Here is a 10,954-nt window from a genome sequence, read left to right on the forward strand (position 1 = left end):
TTAATCTATTTATATTCATCATATTTTCACATTTTCCTATTCAATCTATTTCCTTGTTCTCTTGTTATCTCTCTCCTGTCCGTTTTTATCAATTCCTCTTCGACCCACATCTCTGTCGCACTTTGTCTTATCTCCTTTTCATCCTATTATTCTGACTCTCTCATTTTTATTACCCTGTCTTTGTTCAAGTATAAATGCTGCCAGAGTCCCTTTTGTCATCAAGATATATAAAGCTGTTCTTGTCTCTTTGGTAATCTATTAAACCATTATTGTAGTCTTTCGCCTTTGCAACTGGGGATGTTGTTTAAGTGTGGGCCTGTGGGTCTTACTGTTGTTTAAGTGTGGGCCTGTGGGTCCTACTGTAGTTTAAGTGTGGACCTGTGGGTCTTACTGTAGTTTAAGTGTGGGCCCAGAGGTGTTGTAGTTTAAGTTTGGGCCTAGAGGTCTTACTATAGTTTAAGACTGTTTTTGTAGGTCTTACTCTTGTTTAAGTTTGGGCCTGTGGGTCTTACTGTTGTTTAAGTGTGGGCCTGTGGGTCCTACTGTAGTTTAAGTGTGGGCCCAGAGGTGTTGTTGTAGTTTAAGTTTGGGCCTGGAGGTCTTACTATAGTTTAAGACTTTGTAGGTCGTACTGTTGTTTAAGTGTGGGCCTGTGGGTCTTACAGTAATTCAAGTGTGGGCCTGTGGGTCTTACTTTAGTTTAAGTGTGGGCCCAGAGGTGTTGTTGTAGTTTAAGTGTGGGCCTGGAGGTCTTACTATAGTTTAAGACTGTGTTTGTAGGTCTTACTGTTGTTTAAGTGTGGGCCAAGAGGTCTTACTGTCGTTTAAGTGTGGGCCTGGAGGACTTACTGTAGTTTAAGTGTGGGCCTGTGGGTCTTACTGTAGTTTAAGTGTGGGCCTGGAGGTCTTACTGTAGTTTAAGTGTGGTCCTGGAGGTCTTACTGTAGTTTAAGTGTGGGCCTGTGGGTCCTACTGTAGTTTCAGTGTGGGCCTGGAGGTCTTACTATAGTTTAAGACTGTGTTTGTAGGTCTTACTCTTGTTTAAGTGTGGGCCTGTGGGTCTTACTGTAGTTTAAGTGTGGGCCTGTGGGTCCTATTGAAGTTCAAGTTTGGGCCTGGAGGTCTTACTGTAGTTTAAGTGTGAGCCTGGATGTTTTACTGTAGTTTAAGTGTGGGCCTGGAGGTCTTACTATAGTTTAAGACTGTGTTTGTAGGGCTTACTGTTGTTTAAGTGTGGGCCAGGAGGTCTTAGTGTAGTTTATGTTTGGGTCTTACTGTGGTTTAAGTGTGGGGCTAGAGGTCTTACTGTAATTCAAGTGTGGGCTGGAGGTCTTGCTGTAGTTAGTGTGTGTCTGAAGGTATCACTGCAGTTTAAGTATTTGTCTCTTGTGTCTTAATGTCAGTTTGTTCCTCATCATTTGTTTGTTACACTTTATATATTATTTTTATCTTAATAAATTTGGATCATCAAATCCTCAATCATTCCTCCGTTGAAATATGTTTTAAGATTTCTACGGATTTATAGGAATGTTTATGTTTCTTCTTGTAAATCTATATATATTATTTTTATAATAATAATAATAATAATAATAATAATAATAATAATAATAATCATAATAAAAGTTAGGTAGGAACTACTAGCATCACCCGACCTGGCATGAACAATCCACCAGGCATGACGTCACGCGAGTTTTCCTCCCGCTGTGAATGAAATCAATGCTTTTAGAATCCGGGGATGTTATTGTAACTGGACCTGGAGCCATCCTAAATTCGGAAGCCCCTTTGTTTTCCCCGGGACCTTTTGATGTACTGATTCCGACTTGTCAAAAAAAGTTCTGGGCTTAGTCATTTCACGGTTTGGGATCAATATAACCTTGATGACGTCACAACGTGAGTCGGCCCAGTGGGTGTATGCTGCTTAAGATTTGCTCTGGATTGAGAGCTTTTTGAGATTATGGGTATATATTTACAGGTATTATGTAATTCATTGTTCTATTCAAATCAATCATTCCTCTACAAATAGTTGCGTATTAACAAGAACTGCTCGGGACTGGCACATGTATGAAATACTTCAGGCTTTCTCTAGGGATTTGGTAGGATAGGCCAAATTTGTTCATAATATATTTATATATATATATGTATATATATATTGTATATATATATAGATATATATTTGTATACATATATATATATAAATATATATACAACTTATATATATATATATATAGTATACAGTATATATATATATATATATATATATATATACATACATACAACTACAACCACAACAAGAAATACAGCCATTTCTAGTACACTGCAGGACAAAGGCCTCTGCCAGTCATGGCTCGAGCTTGGCCAGTTTTCATCACCCCTCTGGCCAGTGTAGATAGATAATGTTGGGAAATTATCGTCTGATCGCTCACAGCAAATCAACCTAGTATGGGTGGCCCTTACTAGTGCAGCTTTGCTGATCATGGTGATATGCATACCCTTATACCACGTAAAGGTATCCCCACTCAGAAAATGAGTATTTTTATGTCTTTTATTCCACATAAAATCTGATTCCAAATATTCTTTTCTAATCCTTGGGTGTCAAAGTCGAGAATCCCCTTTTGAATATATTCTCATGGAGCTACTAATTCTTCCAATATTCTCTTCAAGATGCATCAATAAAGGCTGAATATAGCAATGACTCTCACACATTTCTGAAACCACCCACCATGCTTTAGGCCAGCTACAAGGGGTTGAAACTTGTTCACGATTAGCAGCGCTGCCACGTTTCCTACCTCGCCAGTCACTCTTCCATCCCATGTCTCTCGATGCTTTGGAAGACATGGCACCACTGCCTGAAAATAAATATGCCACATCTACCAGATTATTCCTCTACTTTCCATAAAAGTGATGGATGAATTGAGTAAATATGGCAACAGCTCTTAATCAACTTTCAACCTTTTGTAGTTGGAATATCGCCAGGGAAAAAAATTGTATCACGAAACATGATGGTTTTAAATTAAATTTCGAAGAATTTGGGGAAAAAAAAAACTTGAAAAGTCTGAGGAGATTCTGGATTGAGAGAGAGAGAGAGAGAGAGAGAGAGAGAGAGAGAGAGAGAGAGAGAGAGTTGTGTTTACCTTTCTAGATCTATTTATTCATCTATCCATGATTGGACTAAAGCCTTTCTACCTGTTTGTACTTCGAATTAAAGGGAATCTCTCTCTCTCTCTCTCTCTCTCTCTCTCTCTCTCTCTCTCTACTGCTTCTGCCCCAAGCTCCGTTATCTCTCGTTATTAAATAGAGATGTTGACAGTTTGCATACGAAATGAGGCTCCTGGGATGTGTCCATCTGTCAAAAAAACTGGAGAAGGAAATTTTTTTTTATATGAATCTAAAGTGGACAGATATATGTATATATATATATATATATATATATGTATATACAGTATATATATATATATATATATATATGATAAATATTTGCACATTTAAACGTGTTTTTCATATTTCAAATAAGCCATATATATTAATACATTATCTTTCTTCGTGGCTGAGTGGTATGGTCACTGGCATACAGATATCCTGGACCAGGGTTCAAATCCCGGCCGGTCTTATATTATAGTCTTTGGGTGATTCCGCCTGGGGCTCTGATCCCGAGGTCGTTAAGAGAATCCAGACTTTAATGTATTAATATATATGGCTTATTTGAAATATATATATATATATATATATATGCAGTGTGCCCCTTTCTGAGTGGGTATACCTTAACGTGATGAAAGAGTTTGTGTATCGTCGTGATCAGGAAAGCTCTACTCTTCGGGGCCACCCGTGCTAAGTTAGTTTGCTTCTAGCGATCAGACGGAAATCTCCCACCATCACCAATCCGCAGTTATAGCGATGGAAATGGCCAAACCTCAGACATCAATTGACATGTCTGAGTACTTTGTCTTGCAGTTGACTAGAAATGGCTGTAGTTGTTGTTATTGTAAAGATTGCTCATGAAATCCCCAAGATAAAAGTGAAACTGTTATGGTGGACTTTAACCATTACTTGAGTCTTTGCAGTGTCCCTTGAACCACATAGTTGTACCTACTTTTTTGCCTTTTACCTTTGAATATATGAATTTGATACTTTTGATTCAGGTTAAGAAAACATATTTTTATTTAACGCTTTTGAAGTAATACGTAATACGTTTTGCATTAGATCCTGTATGGGGTGTCTAGATGCCCTCCAAGTAAGGCTTGGGGCCTTAGGCGCCCTATAGGTTAGGCCCCGTTGGGTGTAGGGCCATGAGGCGTACTATAAGCATTATTCAAGGCTATTCGCATCGTTCCTTCTGCTCGTAGCTTCATTTAGTTTATATGATTCTATTTTACCCATCTTATAGCTTCATTTCTTCCATTTGGTTGTCACACTTTTTCTTATATTTACTTTCTATTAACCTGCTGCTTCCTCCGATGCCTTAGATGACCGTGGAGGTAGCAGCAGTAGGGGATTCAGCATTATGAAGCTTCATCTGTGGTGGATAACGGGGGAGGGTGGGCTGTGGCACCCTAGCAGTACCAGCTGAACTCGGTTGAGTCCCTTGTTAGGCTGGGAGGAACGTAGAGAGTAGAGGTCCCCTTTTTTGTTTTGTTTCATTTGTTGATGTCGGCTACCCCCCAAAATTGGGGGAAGTGCCTTGGTATATGTATGTATGTACTTTCTATTAACTTGGGTTAGGAATGGTCTCACAGGCCCCAACGCCAGGTTTTATAGCTCATATCCAACTGGAAATAACATATTGGTTACCCATTATAGTTTATCTCCTATGGATGACACCTATTTCAAATTGTATGCGCACCATTAGGGGGATGTTTGTTGGGGCCATTTACTTACAGTATTAACAATGATTAGTAAAATTATGATGTGGAATATTGCAGAGAGAGAGAGAGAGAGAGAGAGAGAGAGAGAGAGAGAGAGCATAATGCAAGACGAAAGGAGACAGAAATGTCTGCATGAATGTGTTTGTTTTTTAAGAGATGGAAGCTGGAGAAGAGGTATTTTTGGTGTTTTATATATATATATATATATATATGTATATATATATATATTTATATATATATATATATATATATACACAGATGTATATATACATATATATATACATATATATATGTATGTACATTATATATATATATATATATATATATATCTATATTTACACACAGATGTATATATACATATATATATATATATATATATACACTGATATATATATATATATATACACATACATATATATATATATATCTATATTTACACACAGATGTATATATACATATATATATATATCTATATATACACACAGATATATATATATATATATATATAAACCTTTTACCCCCAAGGTATGTAGAACTTTCAAGCACATTTTGCTATATCTATTTTTTTAAATTGCTCTAACAGCCTTAATTTTTGTCATATAGAGGTCAAGTTGGTCTCATTCTTTTGGAAAATGCCTGAAGTTTCTCATAAAGTTATCAAAAATATGCCAAAAACATTTAAATAACAGTGTTTTGCAAGAACGTACCGGTACTTCCATTGGGGGTGAAAGGGTAAATATATATAAATATATATATATATATATAAATATATATATATATATGTATATATATATATATATATATACATATATATATATATATATATATATATCAAATTCTACAATTATTAACACGAGCGAGAATTCCTCTGGAGACAATTTGAAATGAAGGGATTGTCTGGAATTTTTTTTCTTTTTGTGGGGGGGGGGGGGGGTGCGGGGGTCATTTTGTCGTTTCAGTGTCCCCTGTCAAATCCATGTAATTTAAAAAGTGGCTTTTTTATTATCATTATTATTATTATAAGATCATAAATCATTATTTCTTTGTTTTTTATTTGTTATTATTATTATTGTTGTTATTATTATTATTATTATTATTATCATTATTATTATCGTTATCAATATTATAATTATTACCATTATTATTATCATTATTATTATTATTATTATTATTATTTTTATTATTGTTATCAATGTTATAATTATTATTATTATTATTATTATTATTATTATTATGGTGTTCTTGGCAGATAAAGAACTATATATTTTTCTATAATTCATGATTTATTATTAATGCTTTAATATCTGCAGTATAAGATTCACGCTTTTGAGTGTAAGATTCATTCTCTTGAGTATGAGATTGATGCTTTTGAGTATAAGATTCACTTGATTGTAATATTAATGCTCTTTAGTATAAGATTCACGCTCTTGAGTATAAGATTTATGCTTTTGAGTATGAGATTCACTTTATTGTAATATTCTAGCTCTTTAGTATAAGATTCACGCTTTTTAGTGTAAGATTCACTCTCTTGAGTATAAGATTCACGCTCTTGAGTGCAAGATTCACGCTCTTCAGTATAAGATTCACGCTCTTGAGAATAAGATTCACGCTTTTTAGTGTAAGATTCACTCTCTTGAGTATAAGATTCACGCTCTTTAGTGCAAGATTCACGCTCTTCAGTATAAGATTCACGCTCTTGAGAATAAGATTCACGCTTTTTAGTGTAAGATTCACTCTCTTGAGTATAAGATTCACGCTCTTGAGAATAAGATTCAGGCTTTTAGTGTAAGATTCACTCTCTTGAGTTTAAGATTCACGCTCTCGAGTGCAAGATTCACGCTCTTGAGTATAAGATTCACGCTCTTGAGAATAAGATTCACGCTTTTGAGTATAAGATTCACGCTTTTTAGTGTAAGATTCACTCTCTTGAGTATAAGATTCACGCTCTTGAGTATAAGATTCACGCTCTTGAGTATAAGATTCACGCTCTCGAGTGCAAGATTCACGCTCTTGAGTATAAGATTCACGCTCTTGAGTATAAGATTCACGCTCTTGAGAATAAAATTCACGCTTTTTAGTGTAAGATTCACTCTCTTGAGTCTAAGATTCACGCTCGCTCTCGAGTGCAAGATTCACACTCTTGAGTATAAGATTCACGCTCTTGAGTTTAAGATTCATGCTCTCGAGTGCAAGATTCACACTCTTGAGTATAAGATTCACGCTCTTGAGTATAAGATTCACGCTCTTGAGAATAAGATTCACGCTTTTTAGTGTAAGGCTCACTCTCTTGAGTATAAGATTCACGCTCTTGAGTGCAAGATTCACGCTCTTCAGTATAAGATTCACGCTCTTGAGAATAAGATTCACGCTTTATAGTGTAAGATTCACTCTCTTGAGTATAAGATTCACGCTCTTGAGAATAAGATTCAGGCTTTTAGTGTAAGATTCACTCTATTGAGTTTAAGATTCACGCTCTCGAGTGCAAGATTCACGCTCTTGAGTATAAGATTCACGCTCTTGAGAATAAGATTCACGCTTTTGAGTATAAGATTCACTTTATTGTAATATTCAAGCTCTTTAGTATAAGATTCATGCTTTTTAGTGTAAGATTCACTCTCTTGAGTATAAGATTCACGCTCTTGAGTGAAAGATTCACGCTCTTGACTATAAAATTCACGCTCTTGAGTGCAAGATTCACGTTCTTGAGTATAAGATTCACGCTCTTGAGTGCAAGATTCACGCTCTCTAGTGCAAGATTCACGCACTTGAGTGCAAGATTCACGCTCCTGAGTGCAAGATTCACGCTCTTGAGTGCAAGATTCCCGCTCTTGAGGGCAAGATTCACGCTCTTTAGTATAAGATTCACGCTCTTGAGTATAAGATTCACTCTCTTGAGTGCAAGATTCACGCTTTCGAGTATAAGATTCACGCTCTTGAGTGCAAGATTCACGCTCATGAGTATAAGATTCCCGCTCTTGAGTGCAAGATTCACACTCTTGAGTATAAGATTCACGCTCTTGTGTGCAAGATTCACGCACTTGAGTATAAGATTCACGCTCTTGAGTGCAAGATTCACACTCTTGAGTGCAAGATTCACACTCTTGAGTGCAAGATTCACGTTCTTGAGTGTTTAAGATACTGCAATGCCTTTGTAAAGCATCATACACTGCTGCCTTAGATGCTCCGACCTTCATTGCTGTCTATGTAAGCAGTGTATTTGTTTGTTTGTTTCTTTATTTATTTGTTTGTTGATTTGTTTACTTGTTTTCCTTTAGGACAAAGGAGTGAAGGAAAAGGTCCTGTTGTGAGTTCCTTCATCTTTTGTGGGGAGAGATTTATAGATGTGGTTTACGGTTGAATGTAAAAAAGGGCTTTGGAGTTAAATCCACCAGAGATGATGGTGTGGGTCCGGTGCCCCCCCCCCCCTCTCTCTCTCTCTCTCTCTCTCTCTCTCTCTCTCTCAGACACCTGCAACACAAAACATCATATGTACATGTAATGTAAAAGATAACAAGGGATGATATATAACAATCAAATATTATCATGTGGAATCTCTCTCTCTCTCTCTCTCTCTCTCTCTCTCTCTCTCAAGAGCAAATTGAATCTCCGCAGATGGACTAAAAAGTCTTTAAGACATCCAAAATCTTTGTAACACTCTCTCTCTCTCTCTCTCTCTCTCTCTCTCCATCGCAGATGACAGATGGACTAAAAAGTCTTTGAGGAAACCAAAATCCTTGTATTGCTCTCTCTCTCTCTCTCTCTCTCTCTCTCTCTCTCTCTCTCTCTCTCTCTCTCTCTCTCTCTCTCTCTCAAATGGAGTCTCCACAGATGACAGATGGACTGAAAAGTCTTTGAGACATCCAAAATCCTTGTAACCTCTCTCTCTCTCTCTCTCTCTCTCTCTCTCTCTCTCTCAAATGGAGTCTCCACAGATGACAGATGGACTAAAAAGTCTTTGAGACATCCAAAATCCTTGTAACCTCTCTCTCTCTCTCTCTCTCTCTCTCTCTCTCTCTCAACTGGAGCATACTTATCTCACAACTCCACCTCCTCTGAAGCCACATATATTAAATAAAAGTATCAATTAATCACCTCTTAAGTCAACATTCCCACTTTCCCTGACGATGAATGGGCCAGGAAGTCGTCAGGTTCCGATTTCCTTTTATGGCCTCTCGTGGCATGGTTGGTTTCGACCTGGCCTTTCATTAGAAGGGGCTAGCGTTCGATCCCAAGTATGAGGTAGAAATTTATTTCTCAATTAACCTTCTAGATTTTGTATTTTAACTTAACTCTCTTTTTTTCTATTTTATATCTTGTTACTCTATTAGTCATTTTATAAAATACAATCTTAATTTTATATATATCGTTAATTCATTATGCTTCTCTTTATCAGCATTTCTTCAGTTACACAACTCTTAAGATTTTGTATTTTAACAAAACTCCTTTTTTATATTTTATATCTTGAAGGCAGCTCTGGGTGATAGGAGGATAGATGTGAGAGAGGCAAGAGAGCGTGCTAGAAATAGGAATGAATGGCGAGCGATTGTGACGCAGTTCCGGTAGGCCCTGCTGCTTCCTCCGGTGCCTTAGATGACCGCGGAGGTAGCAGCAGTAGGGGATTCAGCGTTATGAAGCTTCATCTGTGGTGGATAACGGGGGAAGGGTGGGCTGTGGCACCCTAGCAGTACCAGCTGAACTCGGTTGAGTCCCTTAGGCTGGGAGGAACGTAGAGAGTAGAGGTCCCCTTTTTTTTTTTTTTTGTTTCATTTGTTGATGTCGCCTACCCCCCAAAATTGGGTTAAGTGCCTTGGTATATGTATGTATTTATGTATACCTAGTTACTCTATTAGTCATAGTATAAAATACAATCTTAATTTTATATATCTCTATCGTTAATTCATTATGCTTCTCTTTATCAGCATTTATTCAGTTACACAACTCTTAAGGTAATCAGCATCTAAGTAGTCATAAAAGTTTTCATGAGTCTTTGCAGTTTTTCCCCAGTAGCCACAAGCAAATGAGATTATAACTGACTCAGAGATGAGGTCAAGAAATGGTAGAATAGTTGATTGGATCGTTTCCTAATTGTTTATTACTTCTTATATCGTTTATTTATTTCCTTATATCCTTTCCTCGAAGGTCTATTTTTCCCTGTTGGAGCCCTTGGCCTTATAGCATCTTGCTTTTCCAACCGGGTTTAAAGCTTAGCTAGTAATAATAATAATAATAATAATAATAATAATAATAATAATAATAATAATAATAATAATAATAATAATGATAATAATAATAATAATAATATAGTAAGGTCATATTCACTAAGGTGGCTTATCCCAATTAGGAGAATTCCGCTTACAGTACACCTCTGTGTTATTTTACTAAGCTGTCCAGGTTCTTAAACTTCAACTAGCTCAGATTTTCACCTTATATACACACTAAAATCTGGTGCTTATCCATAGATCTATTTTTCTGGGTGTAACAATAAAAATCTATCGATAGCGAACGCGGGTTTGAATTTCAAGTCGAGCAGCCTCTCTCACCACTGGCCTCCATATTAGTAGGTAGGATAGAGGGATGTCGCTCCAAGTTATAAGGTGGTACGTAGTGCCTCTGGCAAATTGAGATTACTTGCAGGTCTCATTGTGAGCCCTTACCTAATGCAGTTAGGATAACAGAGGGTATCTGTCATGGTAGGGTTAACATTTTGGGATCTGGTAAATGTCCTCACATATAAACAATCCCGAAGATGGAGATGGTTTGGACATGCTCTTCGCACTCCCCAAGAGAGATTAGTTCACCAAACGTTCAGCTGGGCTTCACAAGGCCAAAGAGTTGGAAGATCCAGGCCTACATGGCTGAGGACTATGGAGCTTGAAGTAGGAGATGATGAATGGAGAAGTATTAAATTAAAAGCTCAAGATAGAGAGACGACTGGCGAAATCTAACCGAGGCCCTTTGCGTCAGTAGGCGTAGGAGGAAATGATGATGAACATTGGAAGGGTTTACTGACTTTAAACCCAACGCCCAAAATGATACATTCCTATCTCTCCCATAATTTATTAGTTTGTTGCTGGCAGTGAAGTACTCCAATGGTA

At 36.9% G+C, this 10,954-nt stretch overlaps 1 protein-coding gene across 1 annotated transcript; it reads right to left on the reverse strand.

Moving 5' to 3' along the window:
- Positions 1-2,592: 2,592 nt before the first annotated feature.
- LOC137627057 (trichohyalin-like) lies at positions 2,593-8,053 on the reverse strand. The gene is made up of 6 exons (XM_068358040.1): positions 7,415-8,053; positions 7,080-7,290; positions 6,719-6,910; positions 6,325-6,617; positions 4,045-4,102; positions 2,593-2,846 (listed from the first exon to the last, which is right to left on the reverse strand). The coding sequence occupies exons 1-6, from the start codon at positions 8,051-8,053 to the stop codon at positions 2,593-2,595; spliced, it is 1,647 nt and encodes a 548-aa protein (XP_068214141.1).
- Positions 8,054-10,954: the final 2,901 nt, after the last annotated feature.

The sequence above is a fragment of the Palaemon carinicauda genome, chromosome 34 (assembly GCF_036898095.1).
Source record: "Palaemon carinicauda isolate YSFRI2023 chromosome 34, ASM3689809v2, whole genome shotgun sequence".
NCBI lineage: Eukaryota > Metazoa > Arthropoda > Malacostraca > Decapoda > Palaemonidae > Palaemon > Palaemon carinicauda.

What these genes read in the sequence shown, in the direction of transcription:
- LOC137627057 (XM_068358040.1), bottom strand. Translation starts at nt 8,053, where the DNA reads ATGAAGGTCGGAGCATCTAAGGCAGCAGTGTATGATGCTTTACAAAGG. An exon ending in AGCTAGAATATTACAATAAA is followed by an intron (nt 4,103 to 6,324) that starts GTGAATCTCATA and finishes ATATATTCAAAG; the next exon opens with GTAAAAGGCAAAAAAGTAGG. An exon ending in GGGACACTGCAAAGACTCAA is followed by an intron (nt 2,847 to 4,044) that starts GTAATGGTTAAA and finishes ATTTATTTTCAG; the next exon opens with GCAGTGGTGCCATGTCTTCC.